This window comes from Stenella coeruleoalba (assembly GCF_951394435.1).
Source record: "Stenella coeruleoalba genome assembly, chromosome: 11".
NCBI lineage: Eukaryota > Metazoa > Chordata > Mammalia > Artiodactyla > Delphinidae > Stenella > Stenella coeruleoalba.
Genome location: NC_137157.1, coordinates 11,689,896 through 11,706,387, shown reverse-complemented (window position 1 = coordinate 11,706,387; position 16,492 = coordinate 11,689,896). Strand labels below are relative to the sequence as shown.

Below are 16,492 nucleotides of genomic sequence, written 5' to 3'. Positions count from 1 at the left end.
GCTTTGGAGGGAGGGCTTTGCCCAGCATCAGCTGTCAGCCACCAGCGGGAGGCCCCGTGGACGGCACCCTTTGGAAAAAGAACTCATCAACGTGAATTCAAAGTAATTTTGAGAGACGGGAGGAGCAGCGGCCTAAAACCACCCAGCGCCAGGGCCGTGAGAGAAACTAGAAACCACCCACAGAGGCCCTGCGGGCAGGGACTCGGGTCCTGGGCGGCGGGCACGTGCGAGCAGCACAGACCCCTGCCCGGCTCTCGCCACGTGCAGCAGGACAGCACGTGGGGGACAGACAGCGCTGAGGCCTGGGCTCCAAGAATGGCGGGTGCCGCCGCCCTGGCACCAGGATGGGTTGTGCTACAGGAACGCTCTGGGCTTGCCTCGCTTCATCCTGGAACAGGATACCCCTGCATCCTCGCCCACCCGTCAGCTCAACATCGACTCCAGGGAACAGGCACATGGCAGCCCAGAGTTCCCACCGAGGGCGGCGCTTCCTAGGCGGGGGCCTTGGCCATGTTCCTGGACCCTGGGCCCAGCTTCCTTGTGCTCTCAGTGGGGGTAACACCACCTGCTCTCCGAGGTGCTGTGAGGACCCAGTGAGGAACCCAGGCGACAGTACCGAACACCGAGGATGCTGCAGCGCAGGCCTCAACCTGGCCACTGCAGCGGCCCTTGCAAAGGAGGCGGCCCGACCCCAGCCAGAGGGCTTACCTGCTCCTTCGTCTGAGCCTTCTGGACGTAATCCCGTCCCACCTTGATGCGAGGGGTGAGGATTCCTCTGGTGAAATCGGTCACGTTGATACCCAACAGGTGGGACACTTTTTGGGCAGCTGATGATTTTCAAAGGGTAAGGAGGGAACGGGTAAAAGGCTTGAATTAAACCCAAGAGAATGGGTCCCTCTGCTCACCCTGGGAAAGTTGTGGTGACTGGGCGATCGTTACCGGACAACCAGCCCGGGCCCCGGCCCTTCCCCCACGGCACACGGAACAGCCAGCTCTCCCCTCGGACAGGAGGCGGCACGGGTCCTAACCGGGGGCCTGGCGTCCGTACCTCCGCACACCCCTGGCCATGTCCTGAGTGTGAAAGAGGGTCCTACCCACAAGCAGGACTGCCTTGAGGCAGCGCTGCCCCAGACACAGGGGACGGAACAGGGCAATCCACACGCGCGTGGGTCAAATTTTTTCAAGAGCCCCTAAGAAGCTAAGGGTAACGTAAGCCCCTAAGAAGCGCATGTGAAGGCTAACGTAAGCGAGTCTCCTGCAACGACCCAAGGGACGAGCAGTGCCCGAGGAGCTGGGGTGACGACACTGCTTCATGTCCTCGCGAGTTCACGTGCAAGGCAAGTGACAGCAGAAATGACTGTTTTACAGAGACAACCGGTCTGGTCTCAGAACAAATGAGGGGAAATGCTGGGCCACAGGATCATGGCTTTTCGAACTCATTCTGATGCTTACTCTGTGGAGCAGCAGCAGGGTCGTGTTCGTGTGTGTTTCACAAAAAGTACAGAGTGACGGGCAGCCACAAACACACACGCAACAGAAAAGACAGGAGTGCGTGCAATTTCTCCAAGACTCTTTGTCCTAAGCCAGTGCAAGCCCAGGCACCTGCCCCTCTACCTCAGGTGAGGGGCCCATGCGGTCACCTGTGTTGTCGGGCATGGATGCCTGGTCGGTGTTGCGCTCCTTCTTGAAGACGATGTTGCCGAGCTGGAGGACCCCCGAGATGACCCGCAGCAAGCCTTCAGGTGCAATCGAAGGCAGGTCAGAACCAGGCGGGGGGTGGAATAAGCCCCTGAGTGGGGTGTCTCCCCCCAGAGGCCCTCAGGCAAGACGAGCCACGTGGGGGGCGCCAGGCCTCGGCCTAAAGCATGTCTCCAGGGCCTCTGGCTGACCTCAGCTTAGATACAAGCTCTGTTAACATTCCCAACATCTCCAAGTCCGGACCAAGGATGCGCCTCTACCCAGGGGCACGTGGTCTACTTTTATAAAGTTTTATTGGGACACAGCCACGCCCATCCATTCACATGCTATCTGTGGAGCTCAGGTGACTGACCCTAACGCTAGAGAATGGAAGTCTCCCAATCTTCCTAAAATAAAGCCTTCAGGCCCTCCTCACCCTCCCTCTAGAGAAACGAGAAGACACAGGCAAGCTGCACACTGTGTTCACTCTGAGCTCCGCCAGCGCGGAGACCCCAGCCAAGCCCCTTCCACGCTCGCCCTGGACAAAGCAGGACTAGCCCACTTTTAGCAAATGGCAAGAACACGAGTGGTGGACCCAGACCCTGGGCACTTAGTAGCCTGTCCTCTGTTCCCCTATGTCCCCAGGCAATACGACCGGGAAGAAATAATCCTGAGCCTCCAATCTGAGGGACCGTCTACCACACACTCAGGGCCCTCCTCCCGGCCGTTACAGACTCCCCAAGGGCCAGCGCCAGCAGGAAGTGCTCCCCAGGCTGCCCCGGGAGGAGCGGCCCTCACCCATCTGCTCCTCCTCTGGGATGCCCATAATCCGCATGGCCTCCATGGTCTCCTGGAACATGTCCTTGTCCTGCTGCCCGGGGATGGTGACGTGCCCGTTGGACAGGAAGCGGTATTTGCTGTATGGCTCCAGCAGGAGATCAGCTGTGGGGGGCAGAGGGCAAGGTTTCGTCAAGGTCAGGAGGTGCTGGAACCAGAGGCTCCAGTCAACACCGTGACCTCAAAGGTGTGGGAGACCGGGCAGCGCCCTGAAATACCCCAGAAACCACGGAGTGGCTGGAAAGGCCGACTCTCCCCAGCGTGTGAGATGGGCACGCACGTAGACACCCCCCCCCCCCCCCCCCCGCCTGAGAGCACTGGGGCCCCGAGGTCCGCAGCTGCACAGGGACCTGCCAGGCTTTCCTCTGGCGTGGTCGGAAACAGAGGCCAAGCCGTCAGCCGGCCCAGGGACGGAAGTCACGCCCCTCTGGCCCACCCAAAGGCCGAGATTTCATTTCCTAACTGCAGTGTGTGGCCCGACAGCAGGGGGAGCCCCCGTGTCAGGCTGTGGGCCCACCACTCACTCTTGAGATGCTCCCCAGCCCCAGACAGCAGGTAGTAGAAGATGTGGAAGGTCCGCTCTTCCTTGGCTTGGCGAATGGCACGAGATTTCTCCAGGAGGTCTTTGCAAACATTAAGGAATCGTGCTCGCTGGAGAGGAGGCAGCCAGCCCTCCGCATGCCCCCAGTCCTGTCCAAAGCCACGGAACTTCACCAGCAGAAAGTGGCAAAACAAGACAAAGGCCAGCTACCTTGGCCCTACCCTCCACGGGTGTAGCCTGTGCGGCGGCAGCCCTCACACTTGGGAGCCTTATCTGTTTAAAGGGCCCCCTTCTCACAAGAGAACAGAGCTCAGAACACTCTCACCAGCACAGGCTCTAACACCAGGGAGAGATAAAGTAGCGTCCACCCAGTTCCACTCTCTGGGACCCACACTGGATGATCTTCCGTGGTTCCATCCCATTCTAAGCTGAACTTTTTCCCGCCCGTAAAGAGAAACCTGAGCTCTGAGCTGAGTTCCCAATGAGCTTAATCCTGGTCCTCTTCCGGGTGGCACAGACAAGGTGTCATAACAGGCCCGGAGAGGGGAAACTGCTGGAATCAGGAAGCAGCTTCTTCTCCATCAAGGTCACACCTCTCCCCCCCAGACCCAGAACACTTGTTACAATTAACCACAAGGATACAAGTCTCAATGTTGGCTCCCACAATGTAGCCATTGACATCAAAGTTGATGCGAATGAACTTGCCCTAAGGAAAGACGGATGAAGAGATCAGAGGCCCCATCCTCCAGTCCCACCTCCCGTGGTACAGCCTGGAGGCAGAAAGCCAAGAGACTGAGCCTGTGTCCCCGGCCAGGGGCCCCGCACCCCAACGGCATGGGTGCTCGGGACTCAGAAGGGCCACACGGCTAAGCCTGAGCCGGGCCCGAGTTCCGCCACAGAGGGGAAGAGGGGAGGAGGGAAGAAGTCATCTGGAGGTGTTCCTCCTGCCTGGTCTGGCCCTGCGTTCTAACCGGCTGCCGGTTACAGCAGGACAAGCAGGGCGCCGGCAGGGACTCCCCACCGCCTCGCTGGCTTTACCACCTGAGCCGAGCAGGCTCCTTATACAGGTGCGTGACCCAGCCTCCTGCACGCGACAGGCCGGGAAGCGCCAAGTCCGACCCTCCTCCGCGTCTGGGGCGCAAGCAGCCGGGGGGGAAGGCGCCCGTGAGCGCCGGCACTCACAAATCGAGAGGAGTTGTCGTTCTTGACGGTCTTGGCGTTCCCGAAGGCCTCTAGGATGGGGTTGGCCTGCAGCAGCTGTCGCTCCAGCTCGCCCTGGAAAGGAACCCAGAGGGGCATGAGGGCCAGGCAGCGGCGTGGGCTGGCAGACCTGCCCCGCCAGGTGGAGGGGAGGTGGCAGAGCTGTGTCCACACATCCGACCTGCCAGGGACTGGGGCTTCCGGATGGGCTCTGGCCACACCGGTCTTGGCAGTCCCCGTGTCACTCCAGAGTGACCTTCCCGCCAGGCATCTGGAAACCCTGCTTGGTTTGAACTTACTTCCCTGGGCTAACCGACCAGGGATCGAAAGGGAAAGCAGGCGGCTCACCCAGCTAGCTCTGGGGACCTGGCCCAGTGGCCTGGATCAACCCTGGAGGATGCGTCGCGAAGTAGCACGTGAGCCAAAAAGAGACACGAAGGCACCATTCCTTCCCCTGGACAGTTTCCTTCCCAGGTAGGCTGGCCTCCCTCTGTCCTCCTTGCCTCTAATCCCCACCTGACAGACCACAACAAAATTTTTTTTCCCCACAGGACAAGGAGAGAGGGAACCAGATCCACAGAAGACACCAGCTCGTCTCGTCCGTGTCCTAATAAACTCTGCATTCCCCTCGCTGGTCCCCTGTCCTCCACTCCCCCCGCCCCGAAACCTGCTCCCAGCAGGTCAGGCATCTGAGCATGGGATCAACAAGGCCCACGTTGCGCTCTGAATCACTTATCGAGAACACCAATAAACCCTACTTGGGGTCTCATGACACCTGGTGGTTGACAACACGCCCCCTTGTTTATGCCTTCTTGACCCTGGCTCCTCACGATACTGAGGGTAGGAAAGACAGAATAGCCCCATTTCAGAGAAGAGAAAACAGAGGTTGAGGGAGGGGGAGTGATTTGCCCAAGGTCATCCAGCCATCAACCAGCAAAGTAGGTCATCGAATTCAAGGTTTCTACCTCACACCTGTCAGTCACTGCCCTGTCTCCCCTGCATCCCCGGCCCCACCTGGGGGCTCTACCCTGTCAGGTGGGCAGGCCTTTCATCCTGCCAGCAGGCCAGGTAATAACTAACACTGCCTGCGGAAAATACGGCTCTTGTTCACCTTCATAGCCGGGCACCCTCTAGGGAGAGAGGACATCACGCAAGGGCCAGGTGGGGTTTTATAGTTATCAGCAGGGCTGGAGTCAAGCCAGGACTTTCCGGAAATAAAGGCTGCCTGTAATTTGCGACGAAGAGCAGAACGGGTAGTAGCAGGGGCTCCCGGGAGAGCCGTGAACTACAGCCTCCCAGGCACACCTGCTGCAGACGAGACCCGTCGGCAGAGCACCCAGGATGCTCTGGGGTCGGGCCAAGCCCACCAGAAGGGGCCCCGGCAGACACTCCTCTTCCCACAGCCAGCCCCGGTCAGGGCTCCTCCCAGGGCCGGGGAGTCTTGTTTTCGGACCGCACAGATTAAGTGGAGGAGGGTCAGGGGAGCCACAGGCAGGCTCTACGGGAGTGCTTGGCACCAGCGGTCATAGGACACTGGGCCTCCATCCCCCGGGCTCAGGCGGGCCTGGGAAGGCGGCCAAGGCAGCCCATGGAGCCAGATTTGGATGAGCTCTGCTCACCCACCCACTACAACATCCTCTCAAAGCACAGGCCAGGCTGCCAAGCTGGCCGAGCCACTCCCGTTCCCGCAGTCAGATGGGAGCTTGGCCCCTACCGGAGCCTGCCGCCAGCCTGGACGCAAAGCTAAGGCCTCTGTCGGGGACACGGGCTGCTACCGCGGAACGTGGGACCACCAGGCCAACCCAGGAGCGACCACCTCGGATTCCCAAGCCGAGCTCCCTGCTGACAATGGTGGCGGCTAACCTATGGGTTTCTTTTCATTGAGAACAGAAGAGACCTTTATTTTTCAATAAAGGCACAGAAGAGACCTTTTTCAATGAAATCCACATACTGTGAAATTACAAGGTAGGCAGTGCGTGCTCATGAGGTTTGGAATTACCCACCCGGTTCCTGAAGGGCTTCACTGGGTGGAGTTTCTGCCCGGGGCTCTAACTAGCACACAGAAAACAGAGCGAGGAAGAGCGTGAAAGGCCACTGTTCAGCCTCTGGAAGCCCACCTGGAGAGTCCCTTCACCAAGCTCTGCTTTGCCAACCTGCCGTCTGGCCAAAGCCCGGTCCCCCACAAGGTAAGGTGTGGGGTGTCCCGACGGGCGGTCTTGGGATGAGCACCTGGGTCACGGAGGGGAGCGCACGCCCCCAGAGTATGCTGCGACAGGCCCGGAACACAAGGGCGCAGACCAAGTTCAAGAGTGTCTCGTGGCCCAGCTGTGTGTGGGAAACCCCTACACAGCTTCAGGCAAGGAAATCAACCACACTGGTCAATGGCCTTTACAACTGAGGGCCTGAGCGGTCACCGGAAGCCAGGGGCAGCCTATTCGATCGCTCGAGTTGAACTTGGAGCCGGAGACAGGGTGCCCGCCACACAAAGTGACCTGAGAAAGGGGACGTGACAAGTGTGCCCCTGCATGTCACAGCCCTCACCTGCCGTCCTGAGTGCTGGGGGCCTGCCTTCCCCCCTGCAGCTGGAGCAGCCCATGACGGAAGGCGCGTGGAGCCCTGCTCTCTAACTGTGGTACCGCCTCCCATCCCGCAGGGCAGGGACTCCAAGGCCACCCTCCAGAGATCCAGGCACATACTAGGCATTCAATGAATAGTTGGGAAATGGATTTTACTGCAAATCCAGAGATGGAAAACCACAGCTAGAGAACTCCTAACCTCACAGCCCTGTTTTAAAAATAGGTCCCCTAAAAAGAATGGAAAATGGGGGAGGGAGGTGGGTAGAGAGAGGGAGCAAAAGAAAACTTGATTCGTTTCTAAATATAACTCTTGGAGAAAGATTCAGAATGCCTTGCGAAGTTGGACACATGAAAAGTTACTTTTGGTTCGATTCCAGAAGACTGTGCTCTAGGACATTCTGCAGGACACACCCCAGATCCACATGCAAAGAGACACACACCACTACTTACTTATACAGGCTGCGCACGGCGCCCCAGGAAGGGGGGGCACCCAGACGGCACAGTTCCCCCTGATGGCTTGAGGGGACACCACTGGCACTTAGATTTCACGGGGAAGTTTAAGAGTGTGTGCTTGAGAGAAAGAGAGCACCACACGGGCATGCTTCCGACTGACCACACCTCACTCTGGGGAAGCCTTGTGCGCGGCCTTCCCAGCACTGCTTCGGGCTGGCACTGTGGTGGCAGGCGGGAGCCACCCATCTCCATCTGGTCCAGAACACTGAGCGTGTGAGGGTCCAGGAGGGCAGATGACCACTCCGCTGTGCCTCGGTCAGGGTTCTGCACGGGGCCTTCCGTGCCGTGTGCCCGTGGGAACTCTGGGCCTGACCGGAGCATCTGAGAACAGCTAGGCGGTGAGGCCTGTCCCCATTCTGCAGGAACTGTCATTTCAGAGTGCACGTGAGGTCACCGTGTGTCACAACCCAGCCCCTCCTCCCAAGACAGTCAGTGAGCCGAGCCTACAAGAAGAGGTCTAGACGCAGAGAGTGACAATGGTGTGGGGTGAAAAGCTGCTTAGAAAAAAAAATCGTAATTCAAGGGCACACGATGGACAGAACACGCATTCCTGGTGTAGAACGTGCAGTAAACGTGCAGCTCACCTAGCGAGGACACGGCTGGGTTCGACCACAATCCACCAAGAGGGAGAGGGGAAAAAAAGGGAAGTGAGATGTCTTTCCAGCTGCCCGTTCTCTCTTCGCTGGGGGCTGTCCACCCAGAGGCACTTCAACAGCAGGCAACAGAAGCAGGGGTTCCAGGGCAGGCCTGCCCCAGATCCTGCACGTCTCCATCAACTTGAGAGCCAAGTTTCGGAACCTCTCTTCCGACCTCAGAGGTGGGGGCCACGCAGCATTAGCTGCGAACCTCGGGCGGTCTCCGGTTTCCATAGCGACTCAAAGTTAGCAGGTCAAAGGAGAAACGGGCGGGCTACCACCAGACCCACTCCCAGCCTCAGTGAAAGCAGGCCTGGCCTCTGCTTCAGCCCCCCAAACACTCTCATTTTGAGCCAAACCACGAATCCTTGAGTTCTCTTCCTCGGGGAGGAAGGCCTGCACTCACCTGGTCCTTCTTGCTCTTGTGGGAAGATGCCACGTGAGCCAGGTACTGAATGACTTTCTTGGTGTTCTCCGTCTTGCCAGCTCCAGACTCGCCCCTGCCGGGACAGCCAAGGAAGTTCTCAGGGGAGAGGTGGCCAAACCCTCGGCGTCTGCCCCTTTCCCACTACGAGCTCTACCGTCTCCCATTCTGTGGGGTGCCAGTGAGGGACCCAACAGCCAGTAGCAGGAAAGGGGACGGGCAAGCAAATGGTAAGCCCTGAAATCCTCACTCGGGCCGTTTCCCATGGCCCTCCGCAGCCCCGACCAGAGTAAACTTCTGTCCGCTGCCTGCCCTGGTCACTTAGCGGCCTTTGCTTCCAAATGTCTTAGGAGTCAGTTTTAGGCGGCTGTCGACTCAGGAGTCAAAGGCATGTATACATGTTCCCTCGAAACTTCACTCGAAGGAATGTTTCGTGCCGTTAACCTCCTTGGCTACGGGTTTATTTATCAGCTCCTCGTTAGGTTCAGAGGACGGAGGTGAGAAGCCCAGATAAAGAAAGCCGCAGTTCGGCACCAGAGTGAACGTGTCCTGGGGGCCCAAGCAGCTCCCAGCCCTGTCTTGTTGAGAAGATGCTTGCTTTTCCTCTCCGCACTGCCACCCTCATCCCCACCGCCTCCTCTGAGGAAGGAGATTAAATCTCTGGCCATGAAATCAAGCCCATCCGTGCTGCAGGACTACTAAGGAGCAACATGAAGCCTGGCCCTTGGGCAAGCGGCAGGGGCTTGAACTGGGCATGGATCTCATCGACCTAGGTTTTGGTAGGGGTCTTCAAGAGTGAGAACAGATCAGGGTGACGCAGGACCTGCCACCCGGACAGAAACACTTACGTGCACAAAATGGACTGGTCCTCTCGGTCTGAAACAAAAGAGACATCAGGTTAACCTCCAGCAGACATGAAAAGCCTCCCGCTCCGGCTTCTGAAGAGCCGCCCATCGCCCTGCCCACTTCCCAGGAGCGTGAAGCCTGGGACGCTGGCCCTCCATGCCACCGTCACAGGGAGGAGGGACATTCCTGGGTGGCAGCGACATGGGGCAGCTGCTCCCTCCTCCGGAAGCTCAAACTGCCCGCCCTGGCCGCCCACCTGGCCCCATGACACTGAAAGAGTTCTGTTGCTCCCCCGAGAAAGCCAACCTCTGGAGAGCTCCCTGGAAGTCCACTTTCCTGCCCCGCGTGTTTCTAACTGGAGGTTGACGCTGTTAGAAACGAGGGCCGTGGCAGATGTTTTAAACACTGCCCCCATCTGGGTAAGAGGCACAGGTAAGACGTGGGCTGAGCGGTGAGGTCAAGGCTGGCTTTGCCGTGGGACAGGCCTGGGCTAAGATGCTGTCTCGGCACGGCCTTCCTGGAGCCCTGGGGGATGATGGTATGCGTGGAAGTCACACACATGAAAGCACCAGTGTGGGGTCTGGCACGGGGAAAACTCTCAGGAATGGGAGTTTGGAGGCAGCTCGGAAAGAACGGCGGCTCATCAGAATCAGCTTCTGACCAGTTGCCGTGAGCCCTGTGGTCTCCAGGCCCGGGGGTCAGGAACTTTCAGCAACTCTCCCAGCTCTGTGAACCGGTCAGCAAGTATGGATATAAACAAGGCGCTCCCCTGGAAGGCAGGAGGAACGGTGATGCCAGGCTTTGAAAGAGAAGTTTCGCAGAAACGCTTTAAGATATTAGGGCTGACCTGGCTCAGGACCGAGTGTGCAATTTTAAGCAACAGCTGAAAATATAAACTCATTTTATCCCATCGCCTGGGAGACCCCCACCTCCTGGAGGTCAAATCAGCCTGAATCCAGGACCAGGCTACTGACCAACACTGGGCTGCAGCGAGGTCAGTAATTCCCGAGTCTCGGTTTCCTTATCCATAAAGTAAACATGCTACTAACTCTCTGGCAGGATTAGTTTGAAAAACAGAAAGAACATGAAAAGGACCCAGCCCGGAGCCCTGTAGACAGAGTGAACCCCACGGGTGGCTGCCGTCTGTCCACTTCCCCATCATGAAGTCGCTGTGATGGGTGGCGACGGCTTGGTCAGGGCAGCGGGAGAACTAGTTGAGAACTAGCAAGGGTTCTGGTAGCTGTCAGTGGTGTCAGTGCTGGATAGACACCGATGTCGGTGATCTGGAAGGACACCCACACCGGCTCAACTGCCCAGCCAGGAACCTGCAGGGCATCGGGAGGGTGACTCAGGGCTGCCTGTGTGTATGGCCTCGGGAGACGGACTTAGCTGTTCGGCACCAGTAGAGACACTGTGCAGCGAGGCCACCAGCCTCTCCGCGAGGGAAGCCTCCAGCGCACTGATCCCAGCAGCCTGCACGGGTGGGCATTTATGACCACCTCTTCTCCTGTCTCGGGAGGGAGAGAGGAAGTCCGGCCAGGGAGAAGTAAAAAGAAACCGCTCATCCAACACAAGCTGCAGCTGCCCCCGCCCTCCCTCCAGCCCCTGGAAATATCAACAGTGTGGGGGGTGGGGGTGTGCGGAGGGAACCCAGCCACTCACACAGACACAGCCCACACCCTGCCCCGCACCGGGCAAGGGCTCAGAGCAGACCCAGAGGGTGACCTTGCTGCACCCTCTCGACTTTCCCACAGGACCAGGTCCTGCGAGGCTGCACAGCAGGGCAGAGTCTCATAGACCCGGCAGGGTCCCGAGAAGGCAGCAGGCAAGGCGGGGGGTGGGGGTGGAGTGGGGGGGAGGCACGGCGGGAGCGGTGCCAAAGTGGTGCCAAAGTCTGGGTAAGCCGTGGCAGCTTCCAGCACCCACCCCACCTTGATGAGTCTGGAACCAAAACAGCTAGGACGGGGCTGCACCTCCCCCACTGCATGTCGGCAGAGGCCCGGCAGAGGCCCAGCAGCGGGCGTGTTCCGTCCCCGCTGGGAGAGTGGCAAGAATGTACCTGTACGGGCCGGGCGGGTGGCGGGCGGCTGCCACTACCATAAAAGGAAACGTTCCCATCCCTCCCAGAAAGAACTGTTTTCCCAGGGCTGCCCAGGCCTGGTCCCCGGGATGGCTGGAATTCCTCTGATTGTGTGAGGAGTCGGATGCTGAACTGCTGAACAACAGGAAGCAGAGCCCCCAAACACACACATGTGGGCGCACACACACAGACCCACTTGCGCACACGCAGCGACGTGGACACGCGTGCACACAGTGCATGTACACGGACACAGGCATGCTTAGGAGCGTGTACAGACACGTGTGTGTGCACACAGGCACACGTACACACACACGCCTGTGGGTGCACACACAGGTGCACGGCATACAGAGATGCACACAGAGACACGCACATACACACAGGCCTGCACACGCTTCAAATCCCAATTTCAGACCCAAACTCCTCATGTAACCTCCACCCGCCCCACCATCTCCAGCTCTCCCTCCCCTCTGACCTTCCACCTCCAATTCCTGAAGCCAAGTGACCACTGTCAACACAGCGTGAAAGGAAACCCTCCAATCCTTGCATGTTACACTTTAAAGAAACCTTCATTTGCTTTGCCAGAACATTCATTTGGGCAAATGCTTTCACAGAGGAAAAGCGATGGGAGGCCTTTCTGATTTCCTCAACTTTGCCCCCGAATCCACCTGCCCACCATGCATGACACTGGGGCCCCCAGCGTCGGTCTTCGCAGTTTTTACAGTGGGTTTGGGTCTGTAATCTCTTAGGAGGTAGGTGAGGCAGGCGCTGTCCCTGGTCTGCCCAAGCCTGTCTCACCACACTTCTGCTCGGTTCCTGAGCTCAGAAGCATCTCTTCTGGGTAGGGTAGGTAGCCGGCTCTCCGTCTGGCTCAGTTTACTCTGCCAGAGACCCGGTGCATTCCGGCTGGGACCCTCCTTAATACTCACTCCCCACATGCTCAGCTCTCAGGACACGGACCCTCGAGAGTCCAGACCCCTCCATTGTTCGCTCAAGTCCTTATTTGGGTCTACGTGGACCGAAGGCTTATTTGAAAACACCCTTCCTTCCTCCACAACAGAGGAGACAGACAGACAGACAGGAACCCGACAGCCCAGAACCAGGGGAGTGCGCCCACCAAAGACAGCCCTGTTCTGGGAAACAGGCTCCCCGCAGAATGAAGACGTTAGCCTGACTTAGGCCCCTGAACCCCTCCTGCCCTAGTACTGACTTGACGGGGACGGGGTAGAGACAGAATACCAATCTCTTCAGGGCTTTTCAACTCTTTTAAAAGCAGCAGCAGCCTTTCCTCAGGATAAAAATCTGCCCGAGTCCCTAATATGAAGAGCAGGAGATAAAAATCAGAGTTGCTTGGGCAGTGGGGATGGGGCTCCTGAGAGCACACTTTACAACCACCAGTCCATGTGTCTGGAGCAGCGGCGGAGAGAAGAAAGCCAGTGGCTGCGCGCCCTAGAGCCCGGGGCACGATCCTCGCTCTGCACGGCCCCTCGGGATGCCTGGCCCCTTGGCCTCTGGGGAATCAGAGGGCAGGGCCGCTCCAAGGACCGAATGATGCGGGTGCCTGAAGCGCGAGGCACAGTGCAGGCGCTTGGAAACTGTCCTTAATGACCCCCAGCCCTTTGCACCTCCCAGCTCCCCCACTGCGCAGCCTCCTCGGAATGACGACAGCGAGAAAGCTTTTAAGTTACATATTCGGTGATGAGGTCATTCCCTCCCCTGATTTTATTTTAAACCCCAAAAGCCCTGAGGCCTTTTGGAGCCGATTCCGATGTCCAAACAGACAGGTGTTTCCAGCCGGCTCAGAAGGCCCCGGCGCAGGTGGGCGGAGGGGAGCCCTGACCGCAGGTATTTTGGCCCAGGTACGGGCTTACGCGAGGGGCCTTCTGGCTCACTTCCTCTGTGAGAGGAGCTGCCGATTCTTGTCCATAAAAGGCCACGAGGCTTGCTCAGCCGCGATGTGACATCAGCCCCGACAGGAAGTACAGGAGGAAGGGAACGGGCCCGGTTCACCGACAGCGGCTGCCCGGGGCTGACTCACTAGAGCGTTCACTGAGATAACGCCTGCCGAGCTGCCGCGGGGCTGCTCTCTGGGGGCACCTGGAAGAGGGTCCTGCCCGCGGGACCTGTCTTCAGGTCAGCCGGGTTTCTCGAGAACTGACAGCCGTGCATACGGGCCAAGCAAAAACGAATGCAAGGGCAGCTACAGGTTGGACAACACACCTGCGTGGGGTGAGAGACGGCGCGACCCATGGCCAGCGGGCCTCAGACTGTCCACCACCAAGGGGGTTGTCTTGCGAAAACTGCACAGCAGACCCCTGTGGGACCCCTGCTCCGTGTCACCTGGGATGGGAGCCCCGGGCTGCTGGGGCAAACTCCGGGGCAGCATTTTGGTCCCAATGGGCCAAAATGCAAAGCACTTCGCCAAATGTAAAACGTGGAGAGACCTGTGGGTTTGAGCTCAGACCCTGGAGGCTGGGAAGGCTCTAGAGAGCACGCAGTCCAATCACCTGCATCTAGAGGTCAGGACACCAAGTCCCGAGAAACCCAATGACTTGGTCAAAGTCACGTAAGCTGGGCTAAGAACCCAGGCCTCCAGATGCCTGCCTAGTTCCCCACTTTGCTCCCACAGGGCAGGGCCCTCTGTGCCACCGGCCGCCCCGCCTCAGTGCTGCGCGGAACGGGCCATCCCCACTCACGATGCGTCACACCGGCCGCCCCGCCTCAGTGCTGCGCGGAACGGGCCATCCCCACTCACGATGTGTCACACCGGCCTCGCAAGCTGTCTGCCACTTTCTCCAAAGCCAGCCCAACTCACGAGCTTGGGTTACAAGCGCTTGGGAAGCAAACAGAGAGGTGAGGAAAAGCAGGTGCAAAATCATGCTTCCTGCTAGCAGAGGCTGCGGGTTGGTGCCACGCCTCAGCGGCCTCGTGTCGCGGAGCCCTGGCAGCCTGCCTGCCTGCCTGCCCCGCGGTCAGCCAGCGAGGAGGAAAGCCCGCCAGCGGCTCCCAAGCACACGGCGTGGGCACCAGCAACGTTCTTGCCAGGTACAAGGGTGGGCCCGGACCAAGCAGACGCTCAGTCAGCAGCTTCCAGGCCAGAAGCCAGCTGGCCCCAACCACTGCCTCCACCCACGTGCTCCCCTGGGTAGGGTCGGGGTTTGAAACCCAGGTACAGGAGACAGAGATCGGGCAGCCCTCCCCAACCAGCACCCCTGACAATTAGGAAGAAGCCCGAGGGACTGCTCTTTCATTCTGTTTGGAGGCAAGCGAGGCCCCCGACAAGCCCTCTCTTGGCCAAAATGCACCCGGCGGCTCACACAGGTGGGCTCCCAGCGCACAGGCAAACCTGCCCAAACCACTGCTCGTTGTTTATCCACCTTCCTGCGGGCAGGGCCGGAAGCAAAAACTTCATGTGGGGCTGCTGCCAAGGATGAGCCTTCCAGGATGGAGGGAGACTCCAAAGCCACGTGTGAGTGTAGACGGCCCACTGCAAAGGCCACGAGGACACCGGGGGGACCTGACAACCCCCGAGGCCAGTTCTGCCCTGCTCTGAAACAATCCCTCGGGGAAAAGAAAAGACAGGCAGGAGGAGGCCCTGGCTGAGTCTGGTACAGAGAGCACTAAGCCACAGGTCACAGCTCTGCGGAGGGCTGGGCTCTCGGGGGAGGACAGGAAGGAAGAACAAAGGGACACGAGCAGGAAATGAGATGGACACCGCCAGGCAAAGCTCAGGACAAACCTGGCTCCAAGTCGGAGCACAAACAGCTCTCCAAGGAGGACAGCAGGCTTTGCGAATGCCCCATTCCCAGGTTCGGTCAAACCTGGAGAACCAGGAACACAAATGCTAGGAGACGAACCACAATGGCACGTGAAGATGCTCCCTGCAGAAGCCAGTGGCTCCGGTCGCCTTGAGAAGGGCGCTCAAATGAAATAAAAGATGGGCTGGTAACTGTTGGGCCAGATTTTGCTCCTGGAACAGGGCTTCTGTTCTTAGCTTTCAGCTTAGAGCTCTGCCCTATTTGCGTCTGCGGTCCGGCTCGTGTTGGAGAGACCAGCTCTTCGACAAGAGTCAGGAAGCCCAGCTGGAATGGCACCCCGAGCCCCAGTCAGCGCTGTTTGCCAGAAGAACGGAATTTATTACAAAGGTCGATACTGGGCCATTAACCTTGGTCAAGACTAAAGGGATTTTACAGAAGCCACTTACGTTATCCTGACTTTTAGGCCTGCAGACTCTCAGCTCTCTTTATCTCTTTAGTTTTAGGGAATTTACTTTGTTCTCCTCTGATAGCTTAATTCCAGAAATCAGGCAGGGGAAGAAAGCAACCCGTTTCTCCAAACGCACCAATGTTCAGCCCTGACATACCGGGACATGCTCTCCTGGGGTCTCAGGGCCAGAACTTGGGAAAACAGGAAAAACGAGCTGCTAGGCAGTGTTCAGCAGGTAGTGAGAGAGGAACTAGGCCAGGGAAGTTAAAAGCAAAAAGCAGGGCTTCCCTGGCGGCGCAGTGGTTGAGAGTCCGCCTGCCGATGCAGGGGACACGGGTTCGTGCCCCGGTCCGGGAAGATCCCACATGCCGCGGAGCGGCTGGGCCCGTGAGCCATGGCCACTGAGCCTGCGCGTCCGGAGCCTGTGCTCCGCAACGGGAGAGGCCACAGCAGTGAGAGGCCCGCGTACCGCAAACAAAAAAAAAAAAAAAAAAAGGCAGCTCAACCATTAGAGACTATACAGGTGAGTTTTTGTTGTTTGTTTGTTTGTTGGGGCAAGGGGGGTTACAGTAACAGAGACATGGGCCCAAGTTCTCGACCACCGCCAAAGTTTCAGGTTCCGAGAGGTCACTTCTTTCTCCTTTCCCACTTCAGCCGGCCCAGAGCAACGCAGAGCCGCCCTGTTGGGTTGGATTAAAAACAAAACAAAAAAAGCAAGCCGAAAGCTGAATCCTTGAAAAGGACCCATTAACCACAGATTCCTCTTCTAGAAAGACCGTTATATAGAAATGAGACTGACAGGCGTGACCACAATTAAGTAGCCTCATTCCGCGGGCCGACTTCCCTTCTGGGGGGGCCTGACCAAGCAGCCTCCTTGTCCGGGCTTCGGTGTGGGGGCAGGGGGCCAAGGGCTGCCTGTCATGACGCCCCTCTGGTAGCCCACCAGCACATCAACAGAGG

At 58.5% G+C, this 16,492-nt stretch overlaps 1 protein-coding gene across 1 annotated transcript in view; it reads right to left on the bottom strand.

Moving 5' to 3' along the window:
• Window positions 1–16,492, bottom strand: part of MYH9 (myosin heavy chain 9) — a 92,666-nt gene that overhangs the window by 32,522 nt on the left and 43,652 nt on the right. The window contains exons 4-11 of the mRNA XM_079937549.1: window positions 9,252–9,279; window positions 8,386–8,479; window positions 4,238–4,330; window positions 3,698–3,761; window positions 3,039–3,137; window positions 2,476–2,619; window positions 1,641–1,736; window positions 709–827 (exon numbers count right to left, since the gene is read on the bottom strand). Of these exons, the coding sequence (XP_079793675.1) occupies window positions 709–827; window positions 1,641–1,736; window positions 2,476–2,619; window positions 3,039–3,137; window positions 3,698–3,761; window positions 4,238–4,330; window positions 8,386–8,479; window positions 9,252–9,279 (737 nt within the window). The remainder of the gene's footprint in view (window positions 1–708; window positions 828–1,640; window positions 1,737–2,475; window positions 2,620–3,038; window positions 3,138–3,697; window positions 3,762–4,237; window positions 4,331–8,385; window positions 8,480–9,251; window positions 9,280–16,492) is intronic.